Source organism: Idiotropiscis lumnitzeri, chromosome 3 (genome assembly GCF_059441095.1).
Source record: "Idiotropiscis lumnitzeri isolate Australia: NSW breed Sydney's pygmy pipehorse chromosome 3, RoL_Ilum_1.0, whole genome shotgun sequence".
NCBI classification, from domain to species: domain Eukaryota; kingdom Metazoa; phylum Chordata; class Actinopteri; order Syngnathiformes; family Syngnathidae; genus Idiotropiscis; species Idiotropiscis lumnitzeri.
In genome coordinates this window covers 21990467-22005864 of record NC_142393.1, presented here as the reverse complement: position 1 = coordinate 22005864, position 15398 = coordinate 21990467, and the positions used below count along the sequence as shown (strand labels likewise).

General features: G+C 40.8%; 1 protein-coding gene across 3 annotated transcripts in view; it reads right to left on the bottom strand.

Moving 5' to 3' along the window:
• Nucleotides 1-15398, bottom strand: part of LOC148340385 (kalirin-like) — a 30938-nt gene continuing 15540 nt past the window's right edge. For 2 of the 3 annotated variants that reach the window (XM_088289341.1, XM_088289343.1), the window contains 22 exons: nucleotides 15077-15267; nucleotides 14900-15001; nucleotides 14667-14821; nucleotides 13373-13475; nucleotides 12037-12198; nucleotides 11709-11877; nucleotides 9206-9259; nucleotides 8414-8517; nucleotides 7608-7739; nucleotides 7093-7206; nucleotides 6950-7020; nucleotides 6797-6863; nucleotides 6614-6717; nucleotides 5832-5901; nucleotides 5653-5739; nucleotides 5118-5210; nucleotides 4990-5040; nucleotides 4833-4910; nucleotides 3550-3735; nucleotides 2561-2732; nucleotides 2348-2493; nucleotides 1-1051 (listed from right to left, as the gene is read on the bottom strand). In XM_088289341.1, the coding sequence (XP_088145467.1) occupies nucleotides 866-1051; nucleotides 2348-2493; nucleotides 2561-2732; nucleotides 3550-3735; nucleotides 4833-4910; nucleotides 4990-5040; nucleotides 5118-5210; nucleotides 5653-5739; nucleotides 5832-5901; nucleotides 6614-6717; nucleotides 6797-6863; nucleotides 6950-7020; nucleotides 7093-7206; nucleotides 7608-7739; nucleotides 8414-8517; nucleotides 9206-9259; nucleotides 11709-11877; nucleotides 12037-12198; nucleotides 13373-13475; nucleotides 14667-14821; nucleotides 14900-15001; nucleotides 15077-15267 (2597 nt within the window). In that variant the 3' untranslated portion in view covers nucleotides 1-865. The remainder of the gene's footprint in view (nucleotides 1052-2347; nucleotides 2494-2560; nucleotides 2733-3549; nucleotides 3736-4832; nucleotides 4911-4989; nucleotides 5041-5117; nucleotides 5211-5652; nucleotides 5740-5831; nucleotides 5902-6613; nucleotides 6718-6796; nucleotides 6864-6949; nucleotides 7021-7092; nucleotides 7207-7607; nucleotides 7740-8413; nucleotides 8518-9205; nucleotides 9260-11708; nucleotides 11878-12036; nucleotides 12199-13372; nucleotides 13476-14666; nucleotides 14822-14899; nucleotides 15002-15076; nucleotides 15268-15398) is intronic. The other variant, XM_088289342.1, reaches the window with a different exon arrangement.

Sequence of the window (15398 nt, the reverse complement as noted above, 5' to 3'; positions counted from 1 at the left end):
TGGAATTCATATTTTAATCAGAAAGCCAAATGTCTTTAGTATACAACAAAAACAAAGAGATTGATCGTGCCGTTTCACTTTTGGAAGGGACTGAATTAGTGAGACCATGAAGCGGTCCTATCCGAAAATATGTCGGTGACCACTGTCGTATAGAATAAATTGGTGAGAGTTTATTGAGTGATAATGCCACTTGTGATTGCTCTTGCCAGCCGGAAGTACGTGTGGCGTCTTGGTGAAAAGGTCTATTCTGGGTTGCCCAAACAAAAATCAAGAAATAAAAGATCAAACGCCAACACAACGTGGTTGCCATGGTAATGCTACAGTGGGGCACCACCAAACAGTCAGTGGATAAAAACCTACACAGGAAGGCGCCACTAAGACACACTCTGACACACCCCCACACACACACACACTCTTTCTCACGTACACAGGAATATGACAAAACAGTTTCTCTATTAAGGTGAAAAACAGATTCTATAATTCTTCATATTGATCATCTTCATTATCTTCATCCAATCAGTGGCATGTATGCAGTACATATATGTGCATCCTCATCATGACAGGGGCAGTCACGCAGAGACATCCAAAGGAACTCCGGTTCTTTTTTTTTTTTCTTCCTTTCTCTCTCTCTCTTTTTTTTTTTTTAAACTGTCTCTAGTTGCTAGGCAACGGCAGGTTCCCGGAATCAGAAGTTTATGATGTCATCTGTGATTGGCTTGAGGACCAATCAGATGTCAGTCCTGAATGGATGATGTCTGGAGGTTTTTTTTTTTTTTTTTTTTTTTTTTTTTACACTGACACCACAGGAAGGAGGGCGGGCCTAACATTACCTGCTACAGGAAGTCTGTGAATGCGTTTGCACGTGTCATTGTGTGTCGAGTGCACTGCGTGCCACCCAGCCTTCAGCCGCCGGCGAGTCGCTGTTGGCCGGTCGGTACACGAGACTCTGACCCTGTTGGTTGGAGGCCAGGATTTGAACCTTCTCACCCCGAAACACGCAGATCTCATCTTCGCGTACGGCCACAAAGTCCTGAAGCACCAGCACCAACTCCTGAGAAGAAGAACATTGTGAGTTGGGAGTCAAGCCGGACGGATGTGACCTAAAAATTGGACCTGAAATATTGTTTCAAACCAAACATTCTTGAAAATTTAATGCTAACCACTTTTATCCAAACCACTAGAGCAGGTGTGGGCAAACTAAGGCTCGGGGGCCACATGAGGCCCGTTAAAACGTTTAAATCCGGCCCGCCAAACTTGAAAAAAAAAAAAAAAAATCAAATGAATAAATCTTGTTAATGTTTTATTTTCTAAATACTCTGGTGTGTCAAACACAGATATTTTGTTGCAATGCTTTTGTACGTTTTCATTTAAAATTAAATGTATTTTTTTTTCTCCGATGAGGTAAGGTTACCATAATACTCCATCCATCTGCACCTGGTCCGGCCCCTCTGTCAAATTTTAGGACCCATTGTGGCCCACCAATCAAAAAGTTTGCCCACCCCTGCACTAGAGCATGGGTGGTATTTTTGTTGTGGGCAACGAATTGATGAATAACTAGTTTTGAAATCATAGAAACCAACTATTACACAAACCCACATTAACACACTTTCAAGGGATGAGGTTACTTTCCTTCTAGAGAGCTTGAAATAAACAGAAAGTGAATATTTTCACCAGATGGTCCATTGAAATTTTAAATTTTATGTCAAAAAGTACTAGTGGTATCGGTACTTGTTATTGGTAAATTCTCAAGAGTGGATCTCTTTTTTTTTTTTTTTTAAAGTGGTATTGAACAGCTATTGTTTAGAGTGATTCTGCGAATTAGCAGAACAAGTAGGGCTTGTAACAACATGCTACTCGTCAGACTAAAGTATAGCTACATGTGACTGGAACAAGTAGCGACATTAAAAAAATGTCAATTAATCATTGACTTTATTTAAAGTGCAAAATCACCAAGTATGTGATCCCAATGCACTTTACATTAATAATTACATAAAATGAAAACACTTCAAATAAAAATCAAGCATGAAAATAAGGAATTGAACACTTCAAATTAATAATAAAACCAAACTAGTCAATTCATATCTAGTGCTAAACTAGTGCTAGTATGCTCTTTGTCTGTACTAGTAAGGCAGTTTTGCGCACTGCGAGAACAAGTAGAATACACTCGTAAAACAAGTAGGTCACAAGTGAGGCAAAACTGCACAAGTTGACAAGCGAGAGCTACTAGTACAATTATTGACATTATTCAATTCTACTAGTTAAACATCTTGAACTTTACTAGTAGTGCACTGATGACAACTTTGGTAGTTTTGACTCAGTGCGTGTTGCCCACTTAATTGATTCCCACCTGGACTTCCTGATCGCTGTCTGGCAATGGCTGAGGGGCGTGGCCATTAGGTGTAGGCGGGGCTGAAGGCGATCGTCCCGACGATAGGGGACGGGTTACCGATATCCCGCCTTCCTTTTTCTGGTACTCAATAGGAGACTGGAGAGCTAAAGGGTGGCATTTACAGTTAATGAGGTTCACAAAATGTTGCCCCACGTCTAGCGTTGTACTCACCAGACAAGAAGTTGTTCTGCGCGTCCAGCAGGGCGGCAATGTTCTCCACCCAGGTGGTCTTGATGCCGGTAGAGGACGCCTGGAGCGTGAAGCGCTCAGCCGAGCCACGAGACCACAACATAAACTTACAGGGGTCTCCCTCCACGCTCTCCTGCATGGCCAGGTAAGTCACCTGTTGACACAACTACAGTGACTCTCTGCTAAATCGCATATTCTTAAGCTTTTAAGGTAAATCCAAATTTTTAATTGCGCTATATAAATAAAGATTTTGTGTATTGTATGTCTTCAGTGTTGTACCATGCAATACAGTCAGCTTCACCACATGTACATGCGGTGTAATTAAAAGACAAGAAGAAGCAGAAAACTGTCTGGATTTGGGTGAACATTTTGGCGGAAAATATAAAATGAAAAAAATTTCTTTGGTCCCTTTACTCACCAATAATGATATAAATTATAGGCAGAACATTTGACTAATTTACAATATATTGTCCTTTGTTTTTATTAGTTGTTTAACTAAACTAAAAAGAAGTCTTGTCGTCGACAGCCAATTGGCCTGGAGAACATCATTTCCACATCACGCGCTGGCGCCACACAAGGAGAAATGCAGCCAAAAAAAAGGACAAGAATAAAAACAACGGACATTCACACGCACAGTGTGCTGATAGGTGAAATAAAAACAATATTGTATGTATATATTATATGTCATTGAGGTCTGTGGGACCGCAAGTATAAAAGGCCGTTTTATTTTTATTTATGTAGGCTGCAAGTCAGGTGTGTGGTACCTACACGTGACGTGGTACAAATAAATCCGTTTTTGACGAGAGCTCACAGACGGACTAAAGCACTGACAAATGCTGTCATAATCTGTATTTTGTTGTAATTTGAGAGAAAAAAAAGATTTTTCAAAGAAATATCCACCACAGCTTAATGTTTTCATATACAATGCATAGATGACTTAAATAAGTCTTGACCAGTCCGCCCAGTCTAACCTTGATGCTGTTCTTGAACTGGTATCCTGGGTTGTTGGACCCTTTGCGGAGGAGTTCGCTAAAGATAATGATCTGCTCGAACAGGAAAACGCGCCGCTCTTTGCTCCGAGACAGAACTCCTCCATCCTGCTCCCAAACACAGAAGGTCTCCTGTTGCAGCAGCTTACCCTGAGAGGTCAACTTCCCCTGAAGGATAGAAACACACAGGGGCAGGGTTACAAGATGTGCAGACAAAGTGGAAGAAAACATCAGATAACCTTCAGCTGCATTTTCAACATTTTTGGTTGAGATACAGGAAGGAAATGTGCTTACCAAAGAGCGTATGATGTAGGAGGCAATATGTTAGCATACCACAACACGACATCGCGTGCAGTGTTCCATCAGACGGTCTCCTGTGTGCGCTAACTACAGCGAGTTTACAAAGATGACCGTCCCTATCTCAAAAATTTAATCGGGCATCAGACACAATGTGCTTCATTTTTAGGGTACTCGTTTATCGCAGCTGTTCTGCTATGAAAGGGAGGTTTACTTGTATTAAGGCATTTGGTGAAATGCGCTCAATTTCGGACTACGTTGCTAACGCTAACACAAGTTAGCCAAGAAACTACACTACTCACTATCCTTCTGTTTCGCATAAAAAAAAGGCATTGTGCGTATACGTTTTTATTTTTTGAAAGAGACATGAAAGAGCAGCTCTGGTTGACAGAGTTGCAAATTGATACTTTTAATGTTTACATTAATGCATATTTGAAGAAGTTTAAATCAATATTTCATTGATTTCTGATGAATCTTTACACCCCTAATATTTTATATGTGATGAGTGGGTAAAACTTAAATATTAAGAAACCAAGAACGTTTTGATTTCATCATATTTATGTCAGAAACGTGTACTGGCCCAGTCGGGCCAGCGTCAATGAACTTAATGTGGCCAAACCAGTCGTGTAGTGTCTCCGGGTCATCATGGCTAACTTCAGTTTGTTTCAGCTTTGGCATAATTTCACAAAAGCAGAAAAGCGTAGAGAAGTATCTAATAATTTTTTGAAAAGTACTTTAAGCATTCAATGGAACTACGTCGTCGTCGTGTACTCAGAATTTAAAAATAATACATTTTAGTGCTACAATTGCAATCCGATGGAATTGTGATACTTTTGCTCATGGTGATCGTACGGTCAGAATAATTGCCACAGTATCTTGAGACTGCTTAAAACTCGGATCAAAACTTGACACCTTAGTCCCACCCACTTCAGAATTTTGGAACTAATGCAATAGTTTCTCTCGTCTACCTCGTATCCCTGCAGCCGACCGAGGTTCATCATGTCATTGCAGCGCTTGGGGACCAGTGACATCAGCTCCAGCGCTTTCTACACACAAATTGCAGGAGGTGGTGACTAACAGAACAAGTCAAGCTACAAAGGTCTGGTTAGCACTCAAGAAACCGACCTCGATCTCCTCGCAGTCCAGCCCGGCTTTGGCCGTGTACTTCAGGAAGTCCTGAGACACATGCAAATCATTTTAATATTTTCCACCATATCCGAAGCACTGTAAACGTGACAGGTCATGTGACTAACCTTCAGTAGGAGCTGATACTTGGTGATCCTCTGGATGGGCTTGATGAGGTAATCACTGATGGACATCCTGCAGCTGATTTCATGCTGGATTTCCTACATACACAAACATACAAATGAGTTAGTACTACTTTCAGCAGTGGATGTCAATAGATTTCATCTATGGAAGTGTTTCTTAACCTTTACTCCGCCAAGGCACATCCATCTATGTCATTGTATTAATAGCAATTTAATCGTTTGGATCTTTGAACTTTAACAAAAGAACGAAGCAAAGCTGAGATCTTGAAGATCAGATGTCTGCACATGGTGTCTAACGATCCCAATCTTGAAATACTGTCACGTGAAGCAGCCATCTGAAAATGTCTCATTTGTTCTTTGAGCTGAGGCAAAGAACGTGTAGCTGGGATAGATAGATGAGCGACGCTTTGCTGCAAACGGATCAGAATTTTCTGAAATAAGATCATTTCCTGCAGCACATTTGTTACAAATCACTGCTCTAAGGCATGTCCTGTAGGACAAGCGTGGAAATGTTCAGTACCTCAAAGAAGGTCTCGTACTCGATGACAATGTACTCGGACCGTGGCTTGTTCTGACAGTAAACCACGTACATGTGAAGGCGACGCTCCTGCGGTGCATACACATGCAAAAGCGGTCACATTTGTTGTCCATCTCCATTTGTTTATGCATGCTTAAAAAAAATAAAAAACAAATACTCACATGTCTGATGAAGAGGTCAGCGAGAAGGTCGTGATTTTGTATGCAGCGCTCCAGCTCAACTAGGAAGAAACTAGAGAACAACATGAGTGTTGTGTACGTGCGTGCTGTGAAAGTGATTCTTATCTTATTGTGTTTCTACATGCACTCAAGTCCATGACAAAAACATTTTAGCCGTGTGTGCACATGAGTCATCACAAAAATATCATTCCAAATCCTCTCTATTTTTCAAAATGAATGCAGTGTGTCACTCAACCTTGGCTTTACAACCTTGTTGCTGTTTAAAGAATACTCAAATTGAATTTGTATTCAAATAAAATGTAACAGCGTTAATTCAACTGTAAATAAATTCAATGATTTAAAAAAAGAATCCAAAATGAAAAAAAAAAATGCTGCTGGGAAAATATCTACCATGATCCTCATTTTTCATACCAGTGGATAATTTGTAATGTAAATAATAAAGTTCCATATATCTTTACGGAAGAAACAACATCCATCATTCTCACAAACAAAATTATCGAGTATTCTGTAGTTTGTTCCATTGTGAATTAATAGAATTGGGTTTTTTTTTACATACAGGAAGGCTTGAATTTTCATTTTGTATTTATTTCTGTATCTACCCATTTATATTGGTTGAAAGGCATTCTTTTTTTTTTAATAAATGTTTTTATGGGGCCTGAGTGCCTTTTTTTTTTTTTTGGTTTTTAAAAAAACGAAAAGTTTTCAAAAATATCGTTGGCTGAACTATGCTCCAGTTTCGGAGGACCCATGTATTGCACACTCACTCGCGATGCCAGTCGTAAATCTGCTGGATGTTGCCAAAAACGATCTTGTCTTTTCCCCTCATGTCCTCTGGGATCCCTCTGACATCCAACCTTGACATGAAGCCCTGTCACACGCACACACTCGCATTGGTGTCAGGTACATCAATACGTTCAATAAACTAAATTATACATTTGGCATCTAACCTCAACAATGACACCCAAGTCCTTCACATAGTCCTTCTCTGATTGGATCATCTCGTTCACGACAAACCTGCACACAGAGACACCCAACGTTAAGCTTGCCACATCTGGAGGGCTCAACTCATATTTCTCGACTGAGGAGTGCTTGGCTCTCACATGCGTCCTCTCATAGCTTTGTTTTGCTGCTCGCCGTCCGACTCGTTGGAACTTTGGTCCGAGTCTAGTGCCTGAGAAACAATGACAGTCATAAGAAACACGCACTGCAGCAAGGTAAAAAAAAAAAATGTTATAAACATTACCACGGTGTTGTTGGGATCTTTGATGATCTGCATGGGAGGTGGTAAGGGGGTGGTACTTTCTTCCTCTGGCTCCTCCTCTCCTCCACTTTGTCCCGCTTCCTCCTTCTTTGCCTTCTTTGCACAGACAGCAACAAGGTCATCTACTGTGTCATTGGGAACGATATACTATGAAAATATTTTTTTTAATTCTTGTGTTGCGGATCAGTGGTATAGAAAATAGATGGATGGATGGATTTAAAAAAAACAAAAAACAAAAGAGTTGTGCCCGGATAATCAACTTGTCGTCCGTGACCTCTGGTATTTCAAATCAAATCTTCTGCAATTGAAATGAATAGAAATGCCATTGTGTTCCAGCTTTCTCCCAAAATGATTGCAAAAATTGGAATAAATTTGTATTTCAATGACTAAAAATGCAATCCGTGATTTTATACTTCCTCAACAGACTAATGACATAATTAAACAGAATGTGAAGAATTACGTTTTGTCTGTTTATTCATTCTTGTCTGTGTCCCTACCATTGTTGAGTTCCCTGTAAGGGGTATTGTCACTTCCGGCCTGTTGTCCCGCCTCCTATTTCGAATCGGAGCTTTCTTCTGTCCATCTGCTTTTCCTTGACTCAACCTCCTAACGGGACTGGTCAACCAGCGCTGTGATGACATATACACATTACGTTCAAATTAGTCAGTCCGATTATGGTATAATAACCTGCACTATGGTAATTGAACGCCATGGTATTGGTCACTAGATTTTGAATTCAATATTTTAAGGGTAATATTGTAAGATGATTTTGAAATGAGTGTTTTGGGAACAAAGATTAGTGTATATTTAGGCTTTAATGTTTAAACTATTCATATAGGCAGAGCTGGGCAGTCTGTCCCGGGGGGCGGAACCCTCCGGCTGCTCATTTTTGGGGTGGGGAGTGACAAATTTTAAAAAAGGGGCTCGATTTAGCGACCCTGGAGGTGGATCTTAATCCGGTGCCACTATGCCACTAATCGGCCTTCGTGTGTGTGTGTATGGTCACAAGGCCGACAATTTTTATGAATCAGGCCGTAGGGTCGAGGCCAGAAGGGTACCCAGGTCTTGGCCGGAGGATGGGGGACTGACCGCCAAAAAAGGGTCAAGTGCCCATCTCTGAATAGAGGCAAATCCAAACATTTTTAGAGGGAATGTACATTGTTGGCAGATTTTTGTGATTCTCGACGGGGTTCAAGAAACGGTCAATAGACAGATATCAAGTATGTCATAGCATGATTCTGAGACTGGTGGCCTCACCGGATATAGGACTACTATCATCAAACTGACCTCAAGATCTCATTACCTTCAAGGTGTTTCCTGTCCCTGAGCCACTACGTTTTGGTGCTGGAGAACTGGTAACGGCCCCAGGAGCCCCGCCCACAATAGAGACCACAGTGGACGTCCCACCTGGGAGGAAAGACAAGGCAAAGTCAAGTCATGAGTCTTATATATCAAGTTTTAGAGGCAAGTCCCAAGTCAATGAGGCTAAAATCAAGCAAGACAATTTATTACCTGGGTTGAGTACGTCAGAAATCAGGTCATACAATTTTGCTAAGTCACCTCATATGTTTAATAAGCCACCCATTTTCGGAACCACTTATGCTCACATATTTTTTTAATAGCGGACGAGGTTAGATGTAGTTGTTGGTGTCTCTTAACTTTAGGGTGTGTTGCAATTCTTTATGATTTAATCAAAAATGTAATCACTGGATCTAAATGAAATTATATTTGGAGCTCCCTCCATGATACTTGCTTTAAAAAAGTGGCGTCGTCTGCATTTGGCATCATAGCCCACTGGTGGATTGTCAAGATTCCGTGCATTATACAAAAAACAAAAAACAAAAAGTAACTCAAAAACAAAGGGCACGCTACCTTGAAAATTTTGATTTTCAAAACTAAACCGACAATACTTCTCGTCATGTAGTTCAAGTTGGGTCTCATGAATATCAAGTCATGTTGAATATTTGATAGTTTTAGACAGGCAAGTCCCAATTTCAGAAGGTGTTCACATAAGACTTACTCGAGTCAAGTCATGTGACTCGAGTCTCCTCACCCATGGGAACTGGGGAGGAGTTCATTTTCTATTGTGTCTTACTTTGAGTAGGTTGAGCGTGCAGCCCGGCTGTCTCAGGTGTTAATGGTACAGGATCTGCAGAGGCAAACACACACAGACACATACATTTAAAGTAGAAAGTATTATTTATTTATTATTTATTATTTATTTACTGCAAATAATGTATTAAAACTGAGTACACTCCTCATTTTTCTAACTTTACAAGACACTAAAAAATGTCACTTGTCATGCACAATACAAAGTAGTCAGAGTACAAAGTACAACTGGGTACAATTCTGTCCCTCAGAATAACTCAACACATGGTCACTAATATGTCTGGCAAATAAAAAAGTGAGCACACAAGTGTCCAAATTGGGTCCAATCAGATATTTTCCCTCCCTGGTGTTATGTCACTCGTTAGTGTCTCAGGTGTAAATACAGAGCAGGTGTGTTAAATTTTGTTTTTTTTGCTTCCATATGCTCTCATACGGATCACTGGAAATTCATTACACTGTAAAGTGAAGCCTCGTGGCAAAGAGCAAATAACTGTTAATCTGCATAAAGATAGCCGAGGCAATAAGAATATTGCTAATACCCTGAAACAACTTTGTGGCATATGTTGTCACACGAAAAGAAAATATTTACAAAAATGGGAGGGGCGTCGTCACTTCTTGGAGCTACTGTATACACAAGCTTTTTCTGACATTTTGTTTGGTGTGTCATGAGATTTTTTTTAAATGTCCATAAAATTTGGAAACACTGACAATCTAAATATGCTGACTGATACATCTGCATGCATCAGGTGCATGCATCACGTTGCTTTACACGCAGGAAGAAACCTGCGTGTCCAGTTTGACACGCCTGAAACATTCCTGCTGCATGTTAGCAGTCTGGCTTCACTGTCAATATTTAACCACCTCTCCCACAAAATGCTTCAATATCAGACCCACCTCGTCCGTCCTCGCAAGTAATCCAGCCCCAAACAACAGAACAATCCCAGCATGCACTTGTGCTGCGCCGCATGCTTCAGTGCGCGTCCATGCGGACAAAGCAGATGTCAAGGTGACCCACACAGAAGTGATATGGTTGTTATGAACAGCTAGACCCAAGTCCAAAGGAGTACCGGTCAGGGGGCGGGGCTTAAATGTAGAGGCGGGGTCTTGGAGGGAGGGTGGTTTGAGAAGAATTCCGATTTGTTATTTAGTGTCAACAAGTGAAATAAAGTGCCTTAAAATAAGTTAATGGCATCATATGAAATTGATGATCAAGAAAATAGAAATAATAAATCCATCAATTTATTCATGAGTCTTCTATAGTGCTTGTCCTCTTGAGGCCAGTTGGGGGGGGGGGGCATGAGCTTATATATCTATTTGTATATAGACAAAAAAATTTAGACAATTCAGAGCAAAGAAATTCCAAACCTTTTCAACGTAGAGAAAAATGGAAGGAAGTGGGGGTCAATTTATGCAAACCAGTTAAACATATTTAAAGTCTAACACCAGCCTCGTTTCATGGGTGACGGAGCAAGAACATATGAGTATTAATACCCAGTTTTTTAATGGAAGACATTACGTGTAATATTTTATAACACTGACATTTATTTATAATATATATGAATTAAAATCGTGTGGCAAATTTTCATTTTACTTTTTTGACAGGTCAAGACATATGATTTAAAATAAAGTTTGATAACCTGTCCAATTCAAATGTGCTTACAATTTATATTAAACACATTTTACATAACATTTTTATATATTAATTGTAAAAATCAAAGCATGATAACCTCTTCAAATGAAATATATTTTAAATTTGTGTAAAAATTGAAGCAAATTCTCACTTAATTTTTTCTATGTGATTTTTTTTAAATGTGATAACTTGATGCATTCAAATGTATTTAAAAGTTTTATCTAAAATAATTATATGTGAAATTCTCATTTAACTTTTAGATGAACTTTTACCATTTTTGTCTTTTTGTTTGTTGTTGTGACAATGTATTTAAAATTTTTAATTCAAAATAAATTTTCATTTAACTTTTTTATTACATTTTCAATTTTGTAAGTTTAATATTTTTTTACATTCAGATGTATCGAGCACAATTATTAATGATAAAAACATTTTTTATCGTTTTTTAACTTTTTTTTTAAAGTGTGAAAAGTTGTTACATTCAAATGCATTTTAAATTGTTAAAAAAAAAAAAACAGAATTCTCACACACATCCATTACTCGCCCCCAACCCCACCCACATTCAAAAAATGTGTACATTAGGTTAATTCAGCGCTTCTCAATTATTTTCTCTTATGCCCACGCTAGCAAGAAGAAAACAATTCGCGCCCCCCACCACCACCCACTCTCCACCGCAATTGGACAAGGGGGTCCCGTGGTGACAGCATTTGAGAACCACTGATTTGGAGGACACGGCCAGAGACAGGAAAGGACCTAAATACACACAGTGTTGACCAGAACGCCTCAACAGGAAGTCAACCGGACAGCAGATCGGGGAAATGGGTGTGGGGGTCGGAGAATCCGGGTTCCTGAAGACACTCACCCTTCCCAGAGCTCGTCAGCGAGGATGAATTGGAGGCACTGAAGGAGGTGGTGGTGATGCAGGAGGGGGCATTTCCCGAGGAGGCAGGGGACGCCGGGACTAGTGTTTCCATGTCAGCAGCACTGTGCGAGTGTGACAGGCAGAGGGCGCTCATGGGCAGCAAGCCCTCCTGGTGGGAAAATGAACAATACAATACAGTTCAATTCGATTTGATTTCTAAAGCCGCAATCAACAATGGACACCAATAATGTTTCTTGGCGTGTACATTATGCGTGGCCACACAAATTGACATTTCTAGGACCACCACAAATGTATCTGAGCCTCTTACCTGTTGCGGAGTTTGATCGGTGGTTCGGACAAGACACCAGCCGGGTCGATCCGCTGAGCGTTCCACTAGCTCCACAGTCTGACCGCAGCGGACACTGAGCTCTCCAGGTGAACCAGAGGAGAAATCCAGCAACACCACCACTAACTCACAGCCTCCCGAGAGCTAGATACAGGTACACAAACAGATGGATCATTGCAAAGTCCAGCTTGTACGGAACACGACCCATTCGTCAAAAATGAGACACAGCCAGTGGTGGGAAGTAATGGACTGCTCACACTTGGCAAATGGAATGAAGTATAGTTTTTGATTAAGTTACTCTGAGATGTATTCAGTAGGTAGATGCGACATTAGTGTGAAGCGCTTTGAGTGCCTTCATAGGTGGAAAAGCGTTATACAAGTGAAAGACCATTTAACATTTATGCATGCAGGATATATGTGGAGGAGGCTCAGTACTTAATAATGAACACAAATATTAGTTGTTCTTCACAGAGGATAAACCATACATGTGTTGTGCCACCATTTGTGTTAAAGGGTTATAACTTTGCAACACCGCCTGTGTATGGCATTACACATTATGTGTGAGCATTTAGCTAGTGGCCTCACTATGTGCCAAACTGTTGCTTGTTGTGAAGTTAACTACACCGTTGTGCTGTATCCCAGGCTTTGCTTGCAAGCTACAGTAAAAAAAACAAAAAACAAACAAACAAAAAAAAACAGCCTAACAACTGCTAATATCTTAGAAGTCGGGCCACTCATATCTTCTGACATTTTTGTTTGGTGATGTGCTGTAACATTGTTCTGATATAAAATGTGTGCCATGCTCAATGAAGGCTGGAAAACATTCTTATAGTGTTCATATTGTGCCCTCCTCAACCCGCCCACCAAGCACGCCCCTACTCGGTCTGTGGCAAAACTGATCAGCATGAAATTGGTCCCTGGTACACAAAAGTTTGAGGCCACTGGTCTACAAGTGAAGTAGACATTCAGAAGCTGGTTGGCATCATGTCAAAAGACACTGTCTTTAGACTATTTTATATGTTCAATGTTTAAAAGCTGCAGGATGAAATTTCTTCATTAATGATCAGCTGTTATTACATATTAATTAATTATCAGAGGATTTCATAGGTAGATTTAAGCTCAATGCCACATTAAGAAATAAAACATACCTCTGCAGCAGAGCAACGACGAGATGTTTTCTCCAACAGTGAGACCATAAAGGGAGGAAACCCCCTCGCACACAAACATACAGACACACATGCGTGCACACACCCAGCTGCAGCAGTGGTGAGGTCATAAGACACACGCCTCTCACGCTGTGCTTGGGAGTGAGCAGTACCTTGTCACTGTCTGCGGTGTTTTGGGATGTTCGGGAGGCGATGGAGACGGTGTCGGGCTGACTGCTGGCATCACCCAAGCTGTCGGCGTCCTCGCTGGTCTCTCTGTCAAACAGAAGTGCAAAAACGCTATAAAGAAGCCATTCTCAAAGTGTGGAAAGCTCCTTGTCACAGAACGCAGGGCTGCGGCGAGATGGCCTAAAACTCATATCACTGTAGAAATTGAAGCCCTTCATGGTAATAATACAATACATCTGTATTTATATTTATATTTCACAACAACTGTAGCTGTCAGAAAGCACTATACGGAACATTTAACATTACATGAATTGTGATATGAACAAAGGGTAAAATTATAAAGGAACTATTTCCGAATGCGTTAGCCCTCCGCAAAGCTAAATTGATGAGGTGGAAAAAAAAAACCTTAAAGGTCAGCCAGACTACTGTTAATTTTTGGACCATCTAAGAAATAATTCAGGTGTTCCGCGAACCGCGTCCCTGGTTTTTGCACTCTGAACAGTGGCATCGCCAAACCCCTTTTACAGGGGCACTTACTACATATATTAAAGCAAGCTGACCAAATATAACATGCTCTTTTCTTCAAGGAGCTATAAAGTTTTGGAGACAACATCAATAGCAATTCACTTCAAATCAAATTAGGACTTTACTAAGTTTGTACTCAAACATGGCGCCATTCAAGCTAGTACCACCACTGCACCGTCACACACAGCTTTGCCTGGGGTGCGGGATGATGCACACACTATGCAGCTTAAGGTCTGGTAATGTGACACAAAAACAACTTTGCTCTGTTTTTGTTCTATTGTTCAAAGTGTTCATAGTTGTTGAACTATATAATGAAAGATATGTATTTGTTTCAAACATTCATCCATATCTCAAGTGGTAGATTCAGTAAGAGTGCAGCAACGGGGTTGTGTGCGTGTCTATCATGTTTCTGATGAACGCTTGGGCCTACAACACATTATTGTGTTAATATTGGCTATTATGGTCATGGTGGCACTTGGTCTAAGAATTACGCAAACCGCAACTATAAAGGTTTGTGGACAAGCATACCGAAAAACACCAATAGGGATGAAAAGTGTAAGAAGGTTGGAACATGGAACACTAGTGGTGAGCATAATGATTTCCAGAGTCTGAACCCAAACCTCAGAATTTTGAGGCAGACATGCTCAGCACTCCTCTTATGATTCTCCCATTTTTTAAAAATTTATATTTAAAAAAACAACGATTGATTAATTGCTCATTGTGGCTAACAGGGTCTGTAAAATGCATGCTGACCTGCGTGTGATGCTGCGTTGTCGCCCGAGAGTCAAATTGGGGGTTTTGGGAAGGGGGATGGGCTCCCTCAGAGCCCCCCGTAGGTGACCCCGTCTCTCCTGGATAACCTGGCGAATGCTGCGGACCCACTCCTGCTTCAGCTCCAAGGACGAAGCCTAGCGGGAGAGCGTGACAGGTTGAAGGACGAGTCACACCAGGGTTCAAGAAACAGAACCAACATCCTGAACATTTACCTTCAGGACCGTCTTGTTGTCCGAAGTTGGCGTTCTGCCAACCCAAAGTGCAAATTTACAAGGATCCCCTTCGATGTGCTCCGTCACACCAAGTTCTGATGTCTGAAGTGGAGTGACAAAATAGAGTCATTAGGCCTAATCCATTGGTCTCCCTGTATGCAAAAAGAAAGGTGTTACCCTCAAGCGGCTCTTGTAAAGGTATTTGGTTCGTCCGGATGAATCTTTCATTTCCTTGCTGAAGATGAGTGACAGCTCAAACAGGAAGAGGTGTCGGTCACGCCCCTTCCTGATGAGGGACTTTGGTTCCCACACGAGAAAGGAGTCCTGCAGCAGGAGCTCACCTTGCACCTCAAGTCCCTCTTCAAGACCTGACAATGACATGTCACCATTGTTCCAGAATTATCACAAAGTCAATTTCTAAGAGAATTGCGAGACCATCATTATTTCAGTGGACAGTCGTAGCAAACAATGCCACAAGATGGTGGCAAAGCACTACTTT